General features: G+C 37.1%; 1 protein-coding gene across 1 annotated transcript; it reads left to right on the forward strand.

Moving 5' to 3' along the window:
- Positions 1 to 1,270: 1,270 nt before the first annotated feature.
- On the forward strand, positions 1,271 to 25,575 carry CLEC2A (C-type lectin domain family 2 member A). The gene is made up of 5 exons (XM_001118475.3): positions 1,271 to 1,512; positions 7,405 to 7,485; positions 14,991 to 15,157; positions 21,084 to 21,187; positions 24,535 to 25,575. The coding sequence occupies exons 1-5, from the start codon at positions 1,458 to 1,460 to the stop codon at positions 24,647 to 24,649; spliced, it is 522 nt and encodes a 173-aa protein (XP_001118475.3). The 5' UTR covers positions 1,271 to 1,457; the 3' UTR covers positions 24,650 to 25,575.
- Positions 25,576 to 26,047: the final 472 nt, after the last annotated feature.

The following is a 26,047-nucleotide window of genomic DNA, read 5'->3' on the forward strand; positions in this document are numbered from 1 at the left end:
TGTATTAGAAGAGCTAAAATTAAAAGAGATAGACAATAACACGTGGTGTTGAAGATGTGAAGTAACTGGAACTCTCATATATTGTTGAAGGAAACTGAATCTCATACACTTACTTTGGAAAAACAGTTTGACAGCTTTTTATAAAGATAGACATATTTATATGATACAGCAATTCAACTTCTGGGAATTTATCCAAGAGAAAACTTGCCCACACAAAAGTGCTTGTTTACAGCAGTTTCATACATAATAGTCACACCCTAGAAACAAAAGTCCATCAACTGGTGATCGAACAGATAATTTCTGTTATAACGTACAATAGGAATACTACTAGGAAATAAAAGGGAATGAACTATTTACATGCCCAACAACTTGAGTGAATCTCAAAAGCATTATAAATGAAATAAGCCAGACAAGACACCACATATTATATAATATAGTGTAAATTTCTTAAAATTCTGTGAAAGGTGGCTCACGCCCGTAATCCCAGGACTTTGGGTGACGGAAGCCGGAGGATCACTTAAGCCCAGGAGTTCGAGAAAAGTCTGGACAATATAATGAGACCTAGTCTCTACAAAAAATAAAATTAGCAGGGTATGATGGCGCCTGACTGTAGTCCCAGCTACTTGGGTGGCTAGGGCAGGAGGATTGCTTGAGCCAAGGAGGTCAAGGTTGCAGTGGGCCAAGTTTTCCCCGCTGTACTCCAGCCTGGGCAACACAGTGAGACCCTGTCTCAAAAAAAAAATTGTCATGAAAGGAAAAACTATGTTGATAGAAAGCAAATTAATGCTTGCCAGGATCCAGGGTCAGGAAAGATAGTGATTACAAAAGGAAAAAAAAAGAAAGATGATGGAAACTCTCCATAGCATGGTTGTTGCAGTGTTTACGTGATTGACTTCATGATCCTTTTGTTATGGATGAGTTAATTTTTTTTTTTTTTTTTTTTTTTTTTTTTTTTTTTGAGACGGAGTCTCGCTCTGTCACCCAGGCGGGAGTGTAGTGGCCGGATCTCAGCTCACTGCAAGCTCCGCCTCCCGGGTTCACGCCATTCTCCTGCCTCAGCCTCCCGAGTAGCTGGGACTACATTAGCTGGGACTACAGGCGCCCGCCACCTTGCCCGGCTAGTTTTTTGTATTTTTTAGTAGAGATGGGGTTTCACCGGGTTAGCCAGAATGGTCTCGATCTCCTGACCTGGTGATCCGCCCGTCTCGGCCTCCCAAAGTGCTGGGATTACAGGCTTGAGCCACCGCGCCCGGCCAGATGAGTTAATTTTTAAATTCCTTCCCTAAACTAACAAGTCTGCCTACTTTTATCTTTGATCTAGAATTAGTACTAATTTTTTTCATTTGGATTGCGTAAGAGCCTCTTTTGACTGAAGCTTTCTCAGCGCCTAAGTAAGTGATGTACATAAAAGACCTTGCACTGCTTTCCTGCTGATCTCCATCAGTTAGCACCTCGTCATGATTAATCCAGAGCTGCGGGATGGCAGACCTGATGGCTTCAGACGTCGGACAAGTAAGTTTTACAGAGTGAATGAGAAGGAAGTAAAGGAAAGATAAAATACAGGACAGCTTAAAAATGTGGACTCTTTACTTACGCTGAAAGTCTACTAAAGTGAGGCATGGGGAAGCACTTCTGGAGGATTGTGGAAGCCTCCTAGAGCATGTAGAGTTTTACGCCCGCAAGAGAGGGTATAAGCTTGTGTGTAGGAAGGTTTGGGGGAGAATTTTATGGTACGTGTATTATATCTCAATAAGGATGTTTTTAAAATGTACTTTCACAGGAAAAAAATTGCTTAACACTTTTATACAGAATAAAAAGCAAATGCTTCACTCTGGAAGGAGGCTTGGCGATTGTGACTTAATGAGACTGAAAAGAACTTTTCAAAAAGTGTAAGATTCAGCTAAGGCTAACAATGGAGTTGGTTTTCAGTGGATTGAAACATAAACAAACCAATAAATAAAAACAAGGTACACATACAAACGCCCTCCATTCACAATAGTTCAGAGGGTTTATGTTAAAGAAAACAAATGAATTGTATGCCAAATGACTGGAATAGGAAGCCTGCCAAAACTTTAAGATAAAGACAGTGAAGAGATAAAAAGTAAAATCTTGAAATCAGTTACGGACTCCAGCTGAAACCTCTGTTAAAGTTTACTGGTATGAATTCCCAGGACAACTGGGATAATTCTCTTAATAAGAAGTAAGCCTGATACTCTTAAAGTTTGAAGAGACCTCAGTAGCTACCTAATAAAATTTTTCATCTACCGTGCCATTTCTAGCTATAGCACTTCTAGCAGCCTAGACTAGAATGTTTTCAGTAATAACATCTCTCAGTCTTAGAAGACTTTCCATTTTAATTTAGGGACGTTCTAGTTAGAAGTTTCTTTAGGGTAAGGTTAAATTTACCTCCTTGTATATTCTAACTATCGGTCATAGTTACGAACTCTTGATCTATGAAAACTTTATGAGAAAATTTTTTAAGTTATTCTAAATTTTACACAACTGGACATTAGTATTACAAAAAGAAATAAGATTCCATTCCTTTATCCAAATAAATTAGTCAGGCTTGTCTGGGTAACAGATTTAAGAATTTAGAGAGTATAAAGTGGAAGAAAATTTGTCTCATTGCATAATGAAAAGAGGCAAAATATGAAGGATTTACTGAAAGATTATGAGAAAACCGGGCTGCAGGAATCATTAGAACATCTATTTTGAGAATTTAATTGAAGCATAATAAAAATGTTCCAAAAGAAAAGAAATAAAATGAAGAAGAGCCAAGAACGCAATAAAAACCAAGAGAAAATAATAGTTATAGAAATATAATCTTTGAAATAAAGAACATTTTGAGGAGTTAATTAGTAGAATGGATGCTGATTAAGAATGAATAAGACCTAGGAGACGCTATTATAAACATGACAGAAAAGAAAACAGTTAGAAAATATAAAATAAAAGCTGAAAGATATGAAAAATAGAAGTAGAAATGCTACCTTCTAGATAAGAAGAATCTGAAACGGAGAGAGAGAGAAAAAGAATAGTGGGTAGGAAATATTTGAAGAAATAATATTCCAACTTCTAAAATTAATAAAAGCCAAACACCTTTTGAAACTTCAAAAGTGTGCAAACAAAATAGATAAGAAAAAACATGTATCTTGGCACAATGGAGTGAAATAAAAATATACAAAATAAAAAATAGAGGTAACAGGAGATGTTAATGAAAAAGAGAAGAAATGAGAAGGATAACAAATCAAATGGTGGCTATTAGAAAAGACTAAAGAACAAGATGTCTAAAAGTTTGCAGAAGAAGATACATTAAACAAAACGTCAAAAAAGTACAAATAATCACAAAAACCACAAATACTAAAATTTAATAAAACATTATGGAAATAATTCATCAATCATTATGGGGCAAACTCTGTTGTCTTAAAAATTTATATATTGAAGCTCTAACCCCCTCTACCTCAGAATGTGACCTGGTTTGGTGATAGTGTCTCCACCACATTAAAATTAGGTCGACAGGGTGGGCCCTAATGTAATATTACTGGTGTTTGCATAAAAAAGAAAAATTTAGAGACAGACCCATTTACAGGGAGAATGCCATCTTCAAGCCGAGGAGAACAGCCTGGAACAGATTCTTTCCTTACAGGATTCATAAGGAACCCATCCTACCAGCATCTTAATTTCAGACTTCTTGTCTCCAGAACTGTATGACAATGCATTCCTGTTCATTTTAGCCGCCCAGTTTGTGACAACGTATTAGGGCAGACCTAGCAAACTAAAACATTAATGCATTTATAAATATAAGAAAAAGAACAGGGAGGTCTAAAAAATATAAAATGCAACGAGAATAAATACATAATTGTAGAACTATAGAAATTAAAAATAAATAAATTGAAAAGGCAACTAAAATAGAGTGATCTACTGATCTTTCAAGAAATAGCTAATTTTTGTATTGGACATCTTGCTTCAAAAAATAGCAAAATGAGAAATTTACCCCAACTTAATAGACTTTTTGATTTCCAAACAAGGTCAGAACAAGACAATAAGAAACAGACTCATCTTCTTATGAAATTAGAAATAGAAATCCCAAGAAAATATTTATTTACTATATACAACAAAGCAGTTAAAAATTCATATTTAAGTGGATTTATCTTAGGAGTGCTTTGATATCAGAACAGCAGTGCAAGCTATCCCATTAAAAATTTTTGAAAGTCCACACGATTATTCAGTAAGTGTATTTGATAACAACAAGAAAACATTTGACAACATTCAATGTGTGAGATAAGTTCCTCTTAAGAAACTAGGAATAGAAAAATTCTTTTTTAAATTGCTAATGTTGTATGTTAAATTTATACAGCATTTTTACAGTGCTTAATAATGAAAATTTAAACATTCCGTTTAAGATTAAAAACAAGAAAAAATGTTCACTGTAACTACTACTGTTTAGCGATAGTGTAGTATATGCTAAAGGTAGCCAGTGATATAAGAAAACAAAGGGAATTATAAAGGAAAAGGATTGCAATAGAAGAGTTGTATCTGCAATATTTTCAGATAATTTGATTATATAAAAATAAATACCAACAGAATCAACTAGAAAACTATTGGAAATAATACCAGAGTTCAACAAGGTTGCTTAAAAGTGCACATTTAACAAATCAATACTATTTCGGTATACTAGAAGTGTTGTTTTTATTTAGTTTTTTTCAGCATTTTTTGTTGTCACCATGAGAACAGTAGGGATGACTTCCAATCTATTGTAAATATCGCATGCCAGAGCAGGAATGAAGGACATGTATTTTAATTAAAAATAAAAACTGCTGAAGAGTTTTCCAAAACACTTATACATTTTTGTACTTCAACCAGTGGTGTGTGTGTTTTGGGTGGTCTATATCCTGCTAACACTTGATACTGTCTGTCTTTTTCATTTTAACAGTACAAGTGACAAGTAGTCATATTCCATTGTGGTTTTATTTTGCATTTTGCTTGTGACTAATAATATGGAACATCTTTTATGTCCTTATTGGTCACTTGTGTGTATTCTTTTGTAAGTATTTGTTCAGTACTTTGGTTCATTTTTTTAATCAAGTTGTTTGTACTGTATCTCTAAATTACAGACCTTTTAATATTTTCGATACTAGTCTTTCTAGTTGCATACATGTGTTGCAACTATTTTCTCTCAGTCCGTAACTTGCATATTTATATTCACAACAGTGTCATGTATTTTAAAATGGGCAGTTTTAAATTTCTTTCTTTCTTTCTTTCTTTTTTTTTTTTTTTTTAAGACAGAGCCTCACTCTATCGCCCAGGCTGGAGTGCAGTAGCACAATTCTGATCACTGCAGCCTCCGCCTCCTGGGTTCAAGTATTCTCTTGCCTCAACCTCCCGAGTAGCTGGGATTACAGGTGCCTGCCTCCATGCCTGGCTAATTTTTTGTATTTTTAGTAGAGAAGGGGTCTCACCATGTTGGCCAGGCTGGTCTCAAATTCTTGACCTCAGGTGATCCACCCGCCTTGGCCTCCCAAAGTGCTGGGATTACAGGCATGAGCCACCATGCCTTGCACTTAAATTTCAATTAAATTCAATTTATTATTTTCTTTTAATTTTACACTGTACTTTCTCTTCTCTCTCTAAGACATCTTTACGAATTCTCATGGTCACAAAATTTATTTTATGTGTTTTAGAAATTTTATGGTTTCAAGTTTTATGTTCAGGTCAATGAAATGTCTTAAATACATTTTGTAAAATGATGTTATAGTACGGTAAAGTCTTTTTTTCTCAGTTGTTTCAATACCATTTGTGTGAGACGTGGCTTTGCCCATAAATTACTCTTTCGAGTATCTGAAATTTGTGCAGTGGTTTTTGTCTTCTCCTCTTCCTTGTTCTTCATTTCTCCCTAATCTTGAGGAAAAAAAAAAAAAACAACACATTTTGTATTTTCTATCTTTAGCTATTGTTTCTCTTGATGTAAGATAAATTACCAAACTCTTCTTCTTATCAAACATTCTCTTTGTAAACATCTTAGAATCTGGCTTCTCTCAATCTCTTCTTGAAGTTACTTTGTTGCACATTATCTGTTGTCGGGTGATCATGAAAACTAATAACTTTGAGTTTTCATTCACTAAGGCTGCTTTAAGCTCTGAAGAAAGAGAGAAAGCCTATGACTTCTTTTTAAATTTTTCTTTCTTCGAGTCCTGTTTTCTAATACTTAAACATATGTTTGTATATGTACATGTATATTTACATACATATAAAGCATATATATGCATATAGGCATGCATACATATATGTATATATAATCTGTGTTTATGCACATATGTACTATATGCACATATAGTCATGCACGGCAGAACAATGTTTTGGTCAGTGACAGATTGCATAATGACAATCGTCCCATGAGATTACAGTGAAGCTGCCCTGTAAAGATGTACCGTTTTTGATCTTTTATATGGTATTTTCACTGTACCTTTTCTATGTTCAGATGCAAGTATTTAGCATTGTGTTATAATTGTCTGCAGTAATTAGTACAATAACATGCTATCCAGGTTTGTAGTCTAGGAGCAACAGTCTGTCATATATAGCCTAGGTGTTAGTAGGCTGTACCGTCTAAGTTTGTGTAAGCACAGTCTATGATGTTCCCACAATGACACAATCACCTACAGGCACATTTCTCAAAATATCTCTCCATTGTTAAGCTATGCATGACTGTACACACACACACACACACACACACGCACACACATTCTTCCTAGATTGTTTCTACATCTACTAATCATATATCAGCTACAATTACTTTATCATTAATAGAATTATTATTTGTTCTTAACCTCACAGCATTTCCATGAGTGTCAAATCCTCAGTCCTCTCTAATTTTTTTTGCTTACCACAAATAAATAAATTACTGCTTTTATCTTGAATATTCTCTTGCTGAAACACATTGTTTCTTTCCTCCATGGCTTAAAGAATAAAGAAAAAATGTATCTCTTATTTAAGGTCTTCTGTCACGACCTTATGACTCCTTTCTTTCCTGTCTTCAATTCTACTGCCTTCTATATCTGTTATAAACATTTGTTCTAATCATGGACCTTTTGATGATCTTTGTGCTTTTTTGCTTACAATCCCCCATTCAAACTATTTCTACCTTTTGAGTAACCTTTCCTTTCTTTCCTCATTCCCCCAAGACTAAGTGATTTCTCCACTCACCACTCTTTCCAGCTGAACAGCTATAGCAATCATTTTTTGGTACTTACCTTCCTTGTACTTTATGATGGTTTGCTATCCTTTGTTATTTTGAGATGTATATACTTGATTGAGGGTTTCCTGATTAACAATTATAGGAGAGGAATACACCAGTAATAATATCCAGTGCTTATTCAGAAATTTTATAATATGTGTTGATTTAATTTGCAGTTTGCAACTTTAAACCAAACTGGAAGATTTGCCTTTGTGTGTGCTTCGTGATTATTTTTGCAGCTTGCATTATTATGATAGGTGAGTGGTTTAATTCATACACTTTCTATGGTTCTTCACACCTGATGGGTCTATGTATATCTCACATTTAACTCCAAATCTCCCAGATCTAGAGTGATTAAGGGTTTTGTAGACACTTGTACTCAAGTTTTTACCAGTTCAACATTTTTTACCATAATCCTTGCCTCTCCTCAAAACACTCTCAGTTTTACAGTAGAATTATGTTCTTGACTTTATAGTCCTTGACGCTTAAGAAAAATAATCTTAAATTCTTAGATGACCACCAGATGGCAACAGCAATAGCTATGTTACTGAAATGCCGGGGGTTCAGTCTAGGTCCCATTGCCCACGGCACAGAAAGGCAATCCCGGAGACAATGACTACTGCCAGGGAAATAGGATTTTTATTTGGGTGGTGTCAACAGGGAGAATGGGAGATCAGTCTCAAATTCGCCTACCAACTGACTAAAATTAGGGGTTCATGTAGCAGGAAAGAAAGGTAACTATTTGTGAGAAAACAAGAATTAGGGAAAGATAACGAGGATGTTAGGCCTGGTCAACAGGAATTAGGGAGGGATAGGGAAGAAGAGTCGGTCAACAGGGAACAGGTGGTCGGTGAGGCAATCATGATGGTGAGGAGTCCGTGGTCTGGAAGTGGTGATCTGGTGACTTTCAGTTTCCTGTTACTATCTGCGAGGCCTAAAGATCAGATGCCTAAAGAAGGAACTCAAATAAGACAAATTTAAGTTTCAAGTTTTAAAACTAGGAGGATCTATGTCTATATCTATTAAAAAAAAAAAAAAAAACCCCACATAACATCAGTTCTATGGGCTTGTTACAGATAATTTTCTTTTTAAGAGTTTGTGAATTAGTGAGCTAATGTTAAATATACTATACTCTGTTTTTTGAATTTAATCTTCATTAGGCTAGGATACAGGTACAAGAAAATCCATTTACAGACAAAAAATATACAGGATACAATAAGTAAGTTGCTTCTCACAAATAATACATTCCAGACCTAGGATCAAAAACCTTGGCTGTATAACTCTAATGCTTGATAAATTTTAAAAATCATGCAGCTCGACCTTCATAACTGTAGCATTCTTTTAATTTCTTTTTAATCAAGAGTAAGTTATGTCACTAATTGTTTGTTCTATAAAACATTTATTTATTTCTATTAGCTGGGAGGCAAAATTTTACCTCTACCTTCTCAGGGTTTTTCTGCTGGGCCTGAGAATGAAATTGGCACAAAACACATCAACTTGAGCAAAGCACATGTGTTTAGTTAATACAAGTTTGACGTGACATGCATGTCTTCCTTATGAAAGCCTAAGATGCAGGTAGAGTTGAGCACTTATATATTGAATTCAACAAATGGTAATAAATTATTAAAATGTGGCAACACAAAGGGGCTTGATCTAGGGTAATTACTTGGGTGGAAAAGTGACCAGAAAGACAAATGTTAAATTAACAAATGTTGTTTGTACATATTGCCTTTGGCCTCAACTACCTATCCTTGATTATAAGAATGTTACTTTCCCTCTGGTATAGAGAGGACATCTTCCACGTAGGTATTTTATCTCCTGCTTATAAGAAAAAGAAGGAAGCTTAGAGTGTTTTGTCTTGCATCTGCTGTTTTAAAAGTGCCTTTAACTCAAAAGAGTCTATATGCCAGACTGACATATTTCGGGGCATCATGTTCTGAACTCCTTCACTATCGTATTAAGTTAAATGAAAAAAAATAAAGAAATAATGGCATATGTGACCTGTTGGCAAGACTGTCTCATTGGAGTTGCAATATTTGTAAAAATGAAGTTAAATTTCCTCGGTTCTATGGGTTTATTTGGTGAAAAAGATCCAAAGGGAGAATTTAATTCCTGAGCCATGGCCAAATAGTCCCCAGCACTTGATTTTTCGTATGCATCGTGTGCTTAATTTAGCACTTAAATTTTGCTAAGTAGCACTGCTGTTTGTTTTGCTTTGTTTGCTTTGTTTTGTTTTCCTTTGGTTTGGTTTGATGTGGATGGGTTTGGCTTTGGTCATTCTCAAAAACGCTGATTGTCTTCTTGTTTATAGTCTCTTCTGTCAGTGTAGTCTTAGAGCTTAATGTTACTGGTGATTAAACATCTGGAAGTTAAGTGTAGACAAAAGTTTCTACAAGGAGTTTTTATATTCATTTATTCATTGATTTAAAAGAGCAGAAAGACAAAAGACGACATTTATGTGGCCAGTAAACATATGAACAAAAGCTCATCATCACTGGTCAGTAGAGAAGTGCAAATCAAAACCACATGAGATACCATCTCAGGCCAGTTAGAATGGCGATCATTAAAAAGTCAGGAAACAACAGATGCTGGCAAGGCTGTGGAGAAACAGGAACACGTTTACACTGTCGGTGGGAGTGTAAATTAGTTCAACCATCGTGGAAGACTGTGTGGCAATTCCTCAAGGATCTAGAACCAGAAACACAATTGATCCACCAATCCCATTACTGGGTATATACCCAAAGGTTTATAAATCATTCTACTACAAAGACACATGCACACATATGTCTACTGCAGCACAATTTACAATGGCAAAGACTTGGAACCAAGTCAAATGTGCATCAGTGATACACTGAATAAGGAAAATGTGGCAAATAAACACCATGGAACACTTTGCAGCCATTAAAAAGAATGAGTTCATGTCCTATGCAGGGACATGGATGAAACCAGAAGCCATCATCTTCATCAAACTAACACAGGAACAGAAAACCAAAAACCGCATGTTCTCACTCATAAGTGGGAGTTGAACAATAAGAATCCATAGACACAGGGATGCGAGCATCACACACTGAGACCTGTCAGAATGAGTAAGTTGTCTCTGACAAATGCTGCATTCCAGACCTAGGATCAAAAAACTTGTCTGTATAACTCTAATGCTTGATAAATTTTAAAAACCGTGCAGCTCGACCTCCATAATTGTAGCATTCCTTTAATTTCTTTTTAATCAAGAGTAAAGTTATGTCACTAATAGTTGTTCTATAACATTTATTTATTTATTAGTATTGGGAGGCAAAATTTTACCTGTACCCTCTCAGGGTTTTCTTTATTTTTTTTTCCTTTTTGTTTTTGCTGGGCCTGAGAATGAAACTGGCACAAGACACATCAACTTGAGCAAAGCATATGCATTTATTTAATATAAGTTTGACGTGACATGTATGTCTTCCTTATGAAAGCCGGAAGATGCAGTAAGAGTTGAACACTTATATACTGATTTAAACAAAGGGTAATGAATTGTGAAAACGTGGCAAGTCAAAGGGGCTAGATCTAGGGTAGTTAATTAGGTGGAAAAGTGACCAGAAGGATAAATGTTAAATTAACAAATGCTGTTTGTACACATTTTCTTTGGCCTCAACTACCAATCCTTCATTATAAGAATGTTCCTTTCCTTCTGGTATAAAGAGGATATTTTCATGTAGGTCGTATTTTATGTCCTGCTTATAAGAAAGAGAAGGAAGTCTAGAGTGTTTTGTCTTGCATCTGCTGTTTTAAAAGTGCCTTTAACTCCAAAAATTCTGTATGCCAGAGTGACATATTTCAGTTCTGAAATCCTTTACTATCATATTGTTTCATGAAAAAAACAACGAAATAATGGCATATGTGACCTGTTGCCAGACTGTCTCATGAAAGTTGCAATATGTGTAAAAATGAAGTTGTTGCATTTCCTCTGGCTACAATGGGTTTATTTTGTGAAAAGCATCCAAAGGTAGAATTTAATTCCTGAGCCATGTCCAAATAGTCCCCAGCACTTGATTTTCCATATGCATGCTATACTTAATTTAGCACTTACATTTGGCTAAGTAGCACTGCTGTTTGTTTTGTTTTCGTTTGGTTTGATTTGGTTTGGTTTGGTTTGATGTGGATGGGTTTGGTTTTGGTCATTCTCAACAATACTGATTGTCTCCTTGTTTACGGCCTCTTCTGTCAGTGTCTTAGAGCTTAATGTTATTTCTGTCTAAACATCTGGAAGCTTAATACAGACAAGAGTATCTACAAGAAGTTTTTATATTCATTTACTCATTGATTAAAAAGAGCAAACAGACAAAAGAAGGTATTTATGTGCCCAGTAAACATACGAAAAAAGCTCATCATCACTGGTCAGTAGAAAAGAGCAATTCAAAACCACATAGATACCACCTCAGGCCAGTCAGAATGGTGATTATTTACAAGTCAGGAAACAAGAGATGCTGGCAAGGCAGTGGAGAAACAGGAACACTTTTACACTGCTGGTGGGACTGTAAAGTAGTTCAAACATCGTGGAAGACGGTGTGGCGATTCCTAAAGGATTGAGGACCAGAAACACCATTTGACCCAGCAATCCCATTACTAGGTATATACCCAAACGTTTATAAATCATTCTACTATATAGACGCACACACACATATGTTTACTGCAGCAGTATTTACAATAGCAAAGTCTTGGAACCAAGTCAAATGCACATCAATGATAGACTGGATAAAGAAAATGTGGCACATATACAACATGGAACACTATGCAGCCATAAAAGAGAAGAGTTCATGTCCTTTGTAGGGACATAGATGAAGCTGGAAGCCATCATCTTCAGCAAACTAACACAGGAACAGAAAACCAAACACCACATGTTCTCACTCATAAATTGGAATTGAGCAGTGAGAATACGTGGTCATAGGGAGGGGAACATCCACACCAGGGCCTTTTGGAGCCTGACAGAATGATTAAGTTGCCTCTCACAAATAATTCATTCCAGACCTGGGATAGAAAAGCTTGTCTGTGTAACTTTAATGCTTGAAAAATGTTAAAAACCATGCAGCTCTACCTCCATAATTGTAGCATTCCTTTAATTTCTTTTTAATCAAGAGTAAGTTATGTCACTTAGAGTTATTCTATAAAACATTTATTTATTTCTATTACTTGGGAGGCAGAATTTTACCTCTACCCTCTGAGGGTTTTTCTACTGGGCCTGAGAATGAAATTGGCACAAGACACATCAACTAGAGCAAAGCACATGTGTTTACTAAATATAAGTTTGATGAGACATATATATCTTCCTTATAAAAGCCTAAAGATGTAGTTAGAGTTGAACACTTATATACTGAATTAAACAAAGGGTAATAAATTATGAAAATGTGGCAAGGTAAAGGGACTTGATCTAGGGTAAATAATTGGGTGGAAAAGTGACCAAAAAGATAAATGCTAAACTAACAAATGTTATCTGTACACATTTCCTTTGACCTCAATTACCTATCCTTGATTATAAGAATGTTACTTTCCCTCTGGTATAGAGAGGACATCTTCCACGTAGGTATTTTATCTCCTGCTTATAAGAAAAAGAAGAAAACTCAGAGTGTTTTGTCTTGCATCTGCTGTTTTAAAAGCGCCTTTAACTCCAAAGAGTTTATATGCCAGACTGACATATTTCAGTTCTGAAATCCTTTACTGTCATATTGTTTCATGAAAAACAATGAAATAATGTCATATGTGCCCTGTTGCCAGACTGTCTCATTAAAGTTGCAATATGTGTAAAGATGAAGTTGTTACAATTCCTCTAGCTACTATGGGTTTATTTTGTAAAAAGGATCCAAAGGTAGAATTTAATTCCTGAGCCATGGCCAAATAGTCTCCAGCACTTAATTTTCCATGTGCATGCTATGCTTAATTTAGCACTTAAATTTGGCTAGGTAGCACTGTTTGTTTTGTTTTGGTTTGGTTTGGTGTGGTTGGTTTTGTTTGATGTGGATGGGTCTGGTTTCGATCATTCTCAAGAATACTTATAGTTTTCTTGTTTATAGTCTTTTCTGTCAGTGTATTCTTAAAGGTTAATGTTATTGCTGTCTAAACATGTGGAAGTTAAATATAGACAAGAGTTTCTACAAGAAGTTTTTATATCATTTATTCACTGATTAAAAAGAGCAGAAAGACAAAATAAGACATTTATGTGTCCAGTAAACATATGAAAAAAAGCTCATCATCACTGGTCAGTAGAGAAATGAAATCAAAACCACATGAGATACCATCTCAGACCAGTCAGAATGGTGATTATTAACAAGTCAGGAAACAACAGATGTTGGCAAGACAGTGGAGAAATAAGAACACTTACACTGTTGGGACTGTAAATTAGTTCAACCATCGTGGAAGACAGTGTGGTGATTCCTCAAGGTTATAGAACCAGAAATACCATTTGACCCAGCAATCCCATTACTGGGTATATATCCAAAGGATTATAAATCATTCTGCTACAAAGACACACACACACACACATATGTTTACTTCAGCAGTATTTACAATAGCAAAGACATGGAACCAAGTCAAATGTGCATCAATGATAGACTGGATAAAGAAAAGGTGGCACATATACACCATGGAACGCTATGCAGCCATAAAAGAGAATGAGTTCATGTCCTTTGCAGGGACATGGATGAAGCTGGAAGCCATCATCTTCAGCAAACTAACACAGGAACAGAAAACCAAACACCGCATGTTCTCACTCATAAGTGGGAGTTGAACAATGAGAATTCATGGACACAGGGAGGGGAGCATCACACACCGGGGCCTGTCAGGGGTAGGGGGCAAGGGCAGCTAGATCATTAGGACAAATATCTAATGCATGTGGGGCTTAAAACCTAGATGACGGGTTGATAGGTGCAGCAAACCACCATGGCACATGTATACCTATGTAACAAACCTGCACATTATTCATATTTATCCCAGAACTTAAAGTTTAAATTAAAAAAAAGAGCAGAGAGAGATAGAGTTGAAACACGTTATATTGTATATGCTGTGTAATAGCGTGTATCCACTTCTGAGCACTACAATAAGCAATAATAATAACTCATGATGAAGTAGGGAGTGCAGCCTTTGGAGTCTGCCCTACATTTGAGAAGTTACTTGACTCTTTACTACTCACATGAATTTATTCAAACATGTGGAATGCATGGACTTGTCTTATTCTAAATACTTAGCACCTAAATAAAACCATGAGACAGTAAATCTCCAAACAATGTGCTTTTCATTATTATTCCATATTCTTCAGCACTGGATGTTAATGAAATGAAACAAATGTTTCACTAATTCTTATGTTTCACCTATGTGCTGTCCTTTATAGCAAATTTCACTTTCCTAGCTTGGGTATTTTCATAGGTAAAGGAAAGCCTCCATTTCTTATCCTAACCTTTGAAGCATAAATTACATGCAGATCTCCAATCTACCTTGATTGCATAACTTATAGCTAAATTGTGTGCATTGTTTTTGCCAGGATGTCAGTACAGATTATGAGAAGCTAGTGGTTCCATTTCTCAAAATAGAAACCAGGAAAATAGATAAAATATGTATTGCTTGATCACTAAATGATCTTGCTTACAGACAGGGGAAATTAATTCATCCTTAGTCTAGGGGTGAAGCTAACTTACAGGCCTCAAACCACGGGAGCAAAAAGTAAAATTAATACACAGAATGAGTAGAAACAGTTTTTAACTTGTGCTTTATCTGATCATTTCTTTCTTTTTTTCAGTCAAATGGCCAAAATGTGATAAACGTGTGGCATGTTCAGGCGACTGGCTTGCAGTGAGAGAAAAGCGTTTCTATTTTTCTGATGATACCAGAAATTGGACAGCCAGTAAAATATTTTGCAGTTTGCAGAAATCAGAACTTGCTCAGATTGATACACAAAAAGATATGGTAAGGAAAGAGAAAAGTCTTCAGTAATTTCGGAGATTGTTTGTATAAAAACATGATAAAAACAAGAATAGCTAATACTATAATACTATTGATCCCTGAACAACATAGGTTTGAACGGTGTGGGTTCACTTATGCATGGATTTTCTTCCCTCTGCCACCCTTGAGAGGACAGCAAGAGCAACCACTCCTCTTCCTCCCCCTCCTCAGCCTACTCAATATGAAAACGAGGATGAAGATGTTTGTGATGCCTCACCTTCACTTAATGAATAGTAAATATATTTTCTCTTTCTTACGAATTTCTTTTTTTTTTTTTTTTTTTTTTTTTGAGATGGGGTCTCGCTCTGTCACCCAGACTGGAGTACAGTGGTGCGATCTCGCCTCACTGCAAGCTCCGCCTCCCGGGTTCATGCCATTCTCCTGCCTCAGCCTCCCAAGTAGCTGGGACTACAGGCGTCCGCCACCACGCCCGGCTAATTTTTTGTATTTTTAGTAGAGATGGGGTTTCACCATGTTAGCCAGAATGGTCTCGATCTCCTGACCTTGCGATCTGCCTGCCTCGGCCTCCCAAAATGCTGGGATTACAGGCGTGAGCCACCGTGCCCTGCCCGATTTTCTTAATAACATCTTCTTTTCTCTAGATTCCTTTATGGTAAGAATACAGCATATAATTCAAATAACATAAAAATATGTGTCAATTTACTTTTATGTTATCGGTAAGACTTCCAGTCAACAGTAGGCTACTAGTGGCTAAGTTTTCTGTTTTTGTTTTTTGTTTGTTTGTTTTTAAGACAGGGTTCTCATTCTGTCATCTAGGCTGTAGTGCAGTGGTGCAATCTCAGCTCACTGCAGTCTTGAACTCCTCGGCTCAAGCAATCCTCCCACCTCAGCCTCCTGAGTAGCTAGGACTACAGGTGTACACCACCTTGCCTGGCTAATTTTGTTTATTTTTTGTAGAGATGAGGTCTCACTATGTTGCCCAGGCTGGTCTCAAACTGGGATCATGCAATCATACTGCCTCAGCTTCCCAAAGTGCTAGAATTAGCATGAGCTACTGTTGCCCAGCATGGTTAACTTTTGAGGAGTCAAGTTACATACAGTCTTTTGATGACACAGGGAGTCAGTGCCCCTAACTGCCACATTGAGTCAACTGTATATGACAATATGTGCTAAACAGTGTTCTAAGCACTGAAACTATAAAAACTCATGTAATCTACCAACACCCATGAAGGAGTTATATAACTCTTCCTGCTTTAAAGATGAGGAAAGTCAGTCACAGAAATGTTATATAACCTAGTCAATGATACAGCCATAAGTTTTTGAACTGGGATTTGAACCCAGGCAAGATGACTAGTAATGCCATGTCCTTTACCACAATGCATACTATTTATGTGTCTAAATGTCTTCATTAAATGTTCTTAGATTATTAAGTCGATTATTTTTTAACCCTTTCCAATTTGCATTCTACCAAGCATAGACAGAAAAAATTAAAATAAAAAAATACAGCTCTTGGAATTTAGGGACAAAGATATGAAGGAAATATGTGCCCTTTGAAGAAGCAAGTGAATTAATGGAAGTAAAGAGGGCAAAGAATGAGACATGTGGACTCTCGGGACACAAAGTAGGAAAATAGATTAGTTTTTAAAGAATAGCTGGGGATTGGGGAGTGGCCAAGATGACCAACTAGAAGTAGCTGGTGTGCAAGGCTCTCACAGAGAGGAACTGAAGATGTGAGTAAATACAGCACTTTGAACTGAAACATCCAGGGTACACACAATGGAACTAATCAAGGAAACAACTCAATCCATGGACAATGGAGAAAAGCAAAGCAGGTGAATGGCCAACCTGGGAGTGACATGGAGCCAGGGGAACCTCCCCTTGCCCAGGGAAGTGGTGAGTGAATGTGCAACCCCTGGAACCCATGCTGCTCCCATGGATCTTTGTAACCCTCAGGTCAGGAGATCCCCTTGTGAACCAGCTCCACCAGGGCCTTCAGTCTGACACACAGAGCTAAGCGGAGCCTCAGGAGAGCAGCTGCTCAGGCACATGCAGAGACCCGGGAGCCTTAGATAGCCAGGCTTTCCAGGCTTCCCAGCAAAAGTAGTTGCAACTCCAGCCAAGAGGGAGGTCAGACCCCCTGACACATCCCTAGTAAAGGAGCTGAATCCAGGGGGCTCAGCAGTGACATTCTGTAGGACCCTCTTCCATGGCAACTCACAGGATAGGACCCGCTAGCTTGGAGTTCTAGCCAGCCATCAATAACAGCATTGCACCTCCCTGAAACAGCTCCTAGAGGGAGATGGAGGCCACTACCTTTGCTGTTTAGGTGACTTAGCCATCCAGCCTTCAGGGTTTGGAGAATCCACGTTGACCAGGGGCGGAAGTGGCACCCCAATACAGCACAGCTGCTCTACAAAAAAGTGGCCAGACTGCTCTTGTAAGTGGGTAACAAATCCCATTCCTCCTCACTTTACAGGATCTCCAACCAGGGTCTTTAGCCGCCTCCTACAAGTGTGTTTGGGCCAGTAATAGGTGTGTGCCTCCCTGACACAAAGCTCACAGAGGGAGGGGCAGGCCACCTTCTTTGCTGTTTTGCAGGCTTCACTGTTGGTATCTACAGGGATCAGAAAATCTGAGGTGAATAGGGACTGCAGATGGCCACCAGCATACCACAGCAGGCCTGTGATAAAGTGGCCAGACCGTTACATGGGTGCCCATCTCCTTGTCTCCTCACCAGGAGGGTCCTCCAGGCCTGGGCCTCCAGCCCCCCCTTGCAAGAGCTATTGAGTCAGTAGCAGCTCTGGAATGTCCTGGACAGAGCCTCCAGAGGCAACTGAATACCCCTCTGCCGCTGCCTCTGCACTGGAACTGCCCTTGCTGCCCTCAGACTAATGAAGGAGCCAAGACTCTAAGTCTCTCATCCACATCTCCAACAAGTTGCAGGAGAAGAGGCCAGTCCATCTCCACAGGCTCTGCCCGCCCACCTTGTTCATCACCAGACATGGAACCCCCAGCATGGGCCCACAGCACAGACCCTCCATCCTGGGCTGATTGCACTGAATGATTGCTTAGTTGCATCTCTCTGGAGTGAAGCTCCCAGGAGAAAAGCCAAAGACCATTGGCCTTAACCACTACTAAGGTCTCTTCCATTGCTGCCTCCAAGTTGGGGAAGAAACAAACACTTTGATAACCCAAGAGCTGCAGTGGGCAGCCTAAGAGTGCCAAGCCGCAATCTACAGCCAGCACCCAAGAGGGAGAGAAACCCACATTTTCAGGACATTGAGAGAGAACAGAGCTGCAACTGTGAGGAAACATAAGGGAGCCACACAATCCAAGAGTCTCCCAACTGACAAATATGTCCAAGCGCCACCTCCTGGATCACACCTCAAAGCTTCAACACCAAAAATGTCTGACTAATACAATCCCTCTAAAACCAAAGACAAGTCACCTTTAAATAAAGACCCTGCCCAAAGTTTCAGCCCTGTGAAAACATACAGAAAAGAGGTCTATTGACTGTACTTAATATACACTGCAGGTAAAGTAACACCCACATGCAGTGATGAGAGAGAATTAATAGTAACTGAAATAGCCAGAGTGTCATATGTTCTCGAAACAACTGTACCAGTTCTCCAACAAGAGTTCTTAACCAGGCTGAACTGGCTGGAATGACAGAAATCCAATGCTATTCCTATCAAACTACCAATGACATTCTTCACATAACTAGAAAGAAAAAATTATTTTAAAATTCATATGGAATCATTAAAGAGCCCAAATAGCCAAGGCTAAGCAAAAAGAATAAAGCTAGAAGCATCACATTACCTGATTGCAAACTACACTGCAGGGCTACAGTAACCAAAACAGCATGGTACAGGTACAAAAACAGGCACATAGACCAATGGAACAGAATAGAGCGCCCAGAAATAAGGCCACACAGCTATGACCATCTGATGTTTGACAAAGCTGACAAAAAGAAGCAATAGAAAAAGAACTCCGTATTTAATCAATTGTGCTGGAATAACTGGCTAGCTATATGCGAAAGATTGAAGTAAGACTCCTTCCTTATACCATACACAAAAATCAACTCAGGATGGATAAAAGACCTAAATGCAAAACCCCAAACTATAAAAAGTTTAGAAGAAAACCTAGGCCATACCATCCTGGACATTGAAACAGGCAAATTTCATGATAAAGACAACAAAAGCAATGATTAAAAAACAATGCAAAAATTGACAAATGGTATCTAATTAAACTTAAGAGTTTCTGCACAGCAAAAGAAACTATTAGCACAGTAAATAGCCAAACTACAGAATGGGAGAAAACTTTTGCAAGCTCGGCATCTGCTGAAAGTCTAATATCAACATCTATAAGGAACTTAAATTTACAAGAGGAAAACAACCCTATTAAAAGTGGTCAAAGGACATAAACAGACACTTTTTAAAAGAAGACATACATGCCACTAACAAACATGAAAAAAAGCTCAACATCACTGATGGTTAGAGAAATGCAAATCAAAACCACAACGAGATATCATCTCACACCAGTCAGAATGGATATTATTAAACAGTCCCAAACTATAGATGCTGGCGAGGTTACAGAAAAAGAACACTTATACACTCTTGATGTGAGTGAAAATAAGTTCTGCCATTGTGGAAAGCAGTGTGGCAATTCCTCAAAGAGCTAAAAGCAGAACTACAGTGGTTGCAGTGGTGTTTACATGATTGATTTATGATTCTTTTGTTATGGATGAGTTAATTTTTAAATATCTTTTCTAAACTAATCAGTCTGTCTACTTTTATTTTTGATCTAAAGTTAGTACTGACAGTTTCTATTTGGATTGGGTAAGACTTGCTTGTAATTAGTTAATTGTTCGTTTAAGACAGAAGTTTGTTCAGTGCCTATGTAAATGATGTACATAAAAACTTTCCAGTTCTCTCCTATTGATCTCAATTAGCACACTGCTATAAATAACCCAGAACTATGTGATGGCAGATATGACAGATATAACTATTGGTTAATGGGCTTAATACTTGAGTGATGAAATAATCTGTAAAACAAACCTTTATGACACAAGTCTACCTATGTAACAAACCTTCACATATACCCCAGAACCTAAAATAAAAGTTAAAAGAACAAAAAGCTAATGAAAAGGTTTGTCACTTAACAGCAAAAATCCAACAGAGGAGTGACTAAACCCATCACTTAATAGATTTCATTGCAGTAAATTATATTCATATAGAAGTTAGTTTTATCTCTTATTATATTTAAAAAATACAATATCAGTGGCATTCATACTGTAGTATCTAATCAAAGTATTTTATCACTGGATTTCCCTATTCTCATAGTATTTATACTTTCCATTAAACTACTCCCCCTGCATCCTTTTTTTATGATTTTAGGAAAAGTGCCTGTGCACACAAAACATATATATAAGCATTAGTTCTCTATCATCCTTGAAGATGATGCTGTGTGAGATCTCATAGAACCTGCTTAGGTCCTATATTGTCATCTAGGCAAATTTAACATCAAATTAATTTATAGCCTATGTCATTCACTCTGTGACTAGAACATATGAATGGTTTAGGAATTTGAACTTGAAGGAAATAAAGTTAAATATGGTTTTTCCTTAATTTCTCACTTGAGACATGGGGGTTACCTTTAAAGATAATCAGAGTGTAGCTCGGAGTGTCAATGACTTGATTGTAGCCCAACTATTTGGAGATACTTAAGATGCAAAAAAGCAAAATGAAAATCATTCTGATAAAACTAACCCAAATATCAACATCTGTGCCGTTTGTTGTTACAGAAGCATCAGGGAAGAAGACAAATTAGAATGTGAATCCTAAAAGATAGAATAATTGGGGTGGGAAGCATGTTCAGCAATGTGCTGTAACATATTAAGTCATCGCTGATTCCCTTTGCTTTGTGAAAGGAATTTTTGAAGAGGTATGCAGGAACTGATATGCACTGGATTGGACTAAGCAGGAAACAAGGAGATTCTTGGAAATGGACAAATGGCACCACATTCAATGATTGGTGAGTTTCCAATGTATTAGGAATGTTCTAATTCTGGTGTGTCTTATGAAAAAAATTAAAGCATTTTGAGTTGTATTATTATAAACAAATCTATTTTCTATGTGTAATTAACTTTTCAGTCTCCAATCTATGACATAGGCCCGTTCACATTGAAGCACACCCTAGAGCAACCCATTTTCTTCTCACCTTGTTAAATAACACACAGTGAAATTTTCCATTTTTATTTTTATTTGTTATTTTATCTTTATTGTCAAGCTCTTGCTTGACAATTAGTGCTCTTTTGCTAATTCAAATTTAATCATTCTGCAAATTTTAAGTCAAAACTCATGTATTACTTGTACTTCTTTCCAACTAAAGTTTCTATAAGATTTCTTTGTCTTTAAAGGGTTAAAGACTTTATAGTTGTCTTTAACATTTCAAATGCCCACCACAATGAATACTATTTATTTTTATTTATTTGTTGCTTATTTTATTTATTTTTATTTCTGTTAGCATTTCCTGGGTAGGTTAAAATTGTTTTTTTTGTTTTGTTTTGTTTTGTTTTTTGAGACAGAGTTTCGCTCTTTGTTTTGTTTTTTGAGACAGAGTTTCGCTCTTTTTGCCCAGGCTGAAGTGCAATGGCGCGATCTCGGCTCACCGCAACCTCTGCCTCCCGGGTTCAAGCGATTCTCCTGCCTCAGCCTCCTGAGTAGCTGGGATTACAGGCATGTGCCACCACCCCGGCTAATTTTGTATTTTTAGTAGAGACGGGGTTTCTCCATGTTGGTCAGGCTGGTCTTGAACTCCCGACCTCAGGTGATCCACCTGCCTCGGCCTCCCAAAGTGCTGGGATTACAAGCGTGAGCCACCGCGCCCGGCAAAATTGTTGAAAGTATTTCTTGGATTAAAATGGTTGAGGATTGTGTAGTTGTCTTTAGCTTTCCAAATGTTCATCATAAGCAATATTATATTTATTTTTTAAATTTTTGTTTATTTTTTATTTAGTTAAAATTTTTATTTATGTAACTGTTTCTTGGATACATATATATCTCTGCCTTATTATTTTAGTAAAGTGCTAAATTTAAAAAAAGCAACCAATAAAACAAATATTGAAATATGCAAGACAGGACAAATTATACTTATAAATAAGAAAAGATTTGGTTATCAACAAAGAAAATTAATTAAAAAATGTATATTTTTTATTTTACTGTAAGTTCTGGAATACAAGTGCAGAATGTGTAGGTTTGTTACATAGGTATGTGTGTGCCATGGTGGATTCTTGCACCTATCAATCCATCACCTAGGTTTGAAGCCCCACATGCATTAGCTACTTGTCCTAATGCTCTTCCTCCCCTTTCCCCCACCCCCTTCTGCCCCCAGTGTGTGTTGTTCCCCTTTCTGTGTCCATGTGTTCTCACTGTTCAACTCCCACTTATGAGTGAAAATATTCAGTGTTTGGTTTCCTGTTCCTGTGTTAGTTTGCTGAGGATGATGGTTTCCAGATTCATCCATGTCCCTGCAAAGGACATGAACTCATTCTTTTTTTATGGCTGAATAGTATTCCATGGTGTATATGTACCACATTTTTTTTAACCAGTCTATCTTTGATTTCCATTTGGGTTGATTCCATGTTTTTGCTATTGTAAATAGTGCTGCAATCAACATATGTGTGCATATGTCTTTATAATAGAATGATTTATATTCCTTTGAGTATATATCCAGTAATGGGATTGCTGGGTTAAATGGTATTTCTGGTTCTAGATCCTTGAGGAATCACCACGCTGTCTTCTACAATGGTTGAACTAATTTACATTCCCACCAGCAGTGTGTAAGCATTCCTATCTCTCCACAGCCTCACCAGCATCTATAGTTTTTTGAGTTTGTAATAATTGCCATTCTGACTGGCATGAGATGGTATCTCATTGTGGTTTTGATTTACATTTCTCTAATGGTCAGTGATGTTGAGCTTTTTATTTCATGTTTGTTGGCTGCATAAATGTCTTATTTTGGGAACGGTCTGTTCATATCCTTTGCCTACTTTTTGATGTTTATTTTTTCTTATAAATTTATTTAAGTTCCGTGTAGATTCTGGATATTAGACTTTTGTCAGATGGGTAGATTGCAAAAATTTTATCCCATTCTGTTAGTTGCCTGTTTACTCTGATGATAGTTTCTTTTGCTGTGCAGAAGCTCTTTAGTTTAATTAGGTCCCATTTGTCAATTTTGGCTTTTGTTGCTTTTGACATTTTCATCATGAAGTCTTTGCCCATGCATATGTCCTGAATGATGTTGCCTAGGTTTTTTTCTAGGGGTTTTATGGTTTTGGGTTTTACATTTAAGTCTTTAATCCATCTTGAGTTAATTTTTGTATAAGGTGTAAGGAAGGGGTCCAGTTTTAGTTTTCTGTGTATGGATAGCCAGTTTTCCCAGCACCCTTTATTAAATAGGGAATCCTTTCCCCATTGCTTGTTTTTGTCAGGTTTGTCAAAGTACAGATGGCTGTAGATGTGTGGCATTATTTCTGAGGTCTCTGTTCTGTTCCATTGGTCTATATGTCTGTTTTGGCACCAGTACCATGTTGTTTTGGTTACTGTAGCCTTGTAGCATGGTTTGAAGTCAGGTAGCATGATGCCTCCAGCTTTGTTCTTTTTGTTGAGGATTGTCTTGGCTATACAGGCTCTTTTTTGGTTTCATATGAAAGTTAAAGTAGTTTTTTTCTAATTCTGTGGAGAATGTCAAAGGTAGTTTGATGGGAATTGCATTGAATCTATAAATTACTTTGGGCAATATGTCCATTTTCACAGTATTGATTCTTTCTATCCATGAGGATGAAATGTAAAAAACAATATTGTCAGCAGTCTCTTAGGTTTCTATTGCAGTATGTTTCAAAAGTACCAAGCAAATATAAATCTTATTTTTACTCTTTGAAAAAGTACATTTACTAACATTATGCCAGAAAACTGATATCTTAAATTTCAGGAATCTTTGAATTTGGCAACTCTCTCTTTCTTTGCATATAGATAGAAAGAAGAAAGGAAGAAAGGAAGGAAGAACAGAAGCAAGCAAGGAAGGAAGAATAGAAGGAAAGAAGGGTCTTACCCCTGTCTTTGTGTATCTATATGTGTCTATCTACCTATCTGCAAGTTGTTCTAAGTAGGGTTACAGATTTTAACTCCAACAAACACTTATGTCCAGTCTTATTTCCCTTAATATGCCAGATATTTTAATGTAGCATATGGTGATGGGTGGGTATATTTTCTGGGAGCTCAGTATTTGGTATAATATATTTAAAATAACTTTATTCTTAATTGTATTTTTGATTACAACTGTAAGTGGTTCCCAGACTGATTTAGAGTGTTCTTTTTCAGGTTTGAAATTATAGGGAACGGATCCTTTGCTTTCTTGAGTGCTGATGGAGTCCATAGTTCCAGAGGATTTATTGATATCAAGTGGATTTGCAGCAAACCTCAATATTCTTCATAGAGCAGAAAAAACTTGAAAATGACTATCACACTTCAAGATTGAAAGAAGAGCTAACTATGCAAAAGTGGTTTTCTCACTCACTCTATTATAGAATACAGAACCTTGTGAGTAATAAACAAAAGAACCAAACGTGACTGAATACATGAAGGATTATAGACAGAACTTTATAAATTCAAGATACATATCTGCTCCAATATGTGCAAAAATCAGAAAAATCCTGATTCTACTAAGAATTCAGAGCAAATAAAATAACAATAAACAATTAGGTGACCTGTGGCTACAATGATGGTTTTAATAAGTCAAATTAAAGGGATCTATATTGATAGGCCAGCCAAGAAGTACAGCTTAGGAACACTTTTACACTGTTGGTGGGACTGTAAACCAGTTCAACCATTGTGGAAAACAGTGTGGCGATTCCTCAAGGATCTAGAACTAGAAATACCATTTGACCCAGCCATTCCATTACTGGGGATATACCCAAAGGATTATAAATCATGCTGCTATAAAGACACATGCACATGTATGTTTATTGCGGCACTATTCACAACAGCAAAGACTTGGAATCAACCCAAATGTCCATCAGTGACAGACTGGATTAAGAAAATGTGGCACATATACACCATGGAATACTATGCAGCCATAAAAAAGGATGAGTTCATGTCCTTTGTAGGGAATGGATGCAGCTAGAAACCATCATTCTCAGCAAACTATCGCAAGAACAGAAAACCAAACACCTCATGTTCTCACTCATAGGCGGGAATTGAACAATGAGATCACTTGGACACAGGAAGGAGAGCATCACACACCGGGTCCTATTGTGGGGAGGGGGTAGTAGGGAGGGATAGCATTAGGAGATATACCTAATGTAAATGATGAGTTAATGGGTGCAGCACACCAACATGGCACATGTATATATATGTAGCAAACCTGCACGTTGTGCACATGTACCCTAGAACTTAAAGTATAATAAAAAAAAAAGAAGTTAAAAGAAGTATGTGTTCTATACATGTAAATATTAAAAAATACTAACTACCGTGACTTTGACGTAAAGAAATGTTGCAAGAGAATCGCATACAAATGAACACTTACTTCAACAATGTCTTTAGGACAAGGAAATACCCGCCTCAAAAAGAACACTGATTTTATTGTCCTAGACCGTTTAGCCTGCTATAACAAAATGCCTTAGACTGGGTGACTTATAAACAAGAGAAATTTATTTCTTACAGTGTTACCGAAATGACAGAGGTCTGTTCTAGGTCCCAGAGCTTGCTACACAGAAAGCCAATCACTTTGGCTTCTGTGAGACAAGTATTGGCAGGGAAGAAAGCTTAATTAGGGTTCTCCAGCTGAGGAGAACAGATCAGTCTCAAATCCGGATTCCCAGATGACTAAAATTGG

Source organism: Macaca mulatta, chromosome 11 (assembly GCF_049350105.2).
Source record: "Macaca mulatta isolate MMU2019108-1 chromosome 11, T2T-MMU8v2.0, whole genome shotgun sequence".
Lineage (NCBI taxonomy): Eukaryota > Metazoa > Chordata > Mammalia > Primates > Cercopithecidae > Macaca > Macaca mulatta.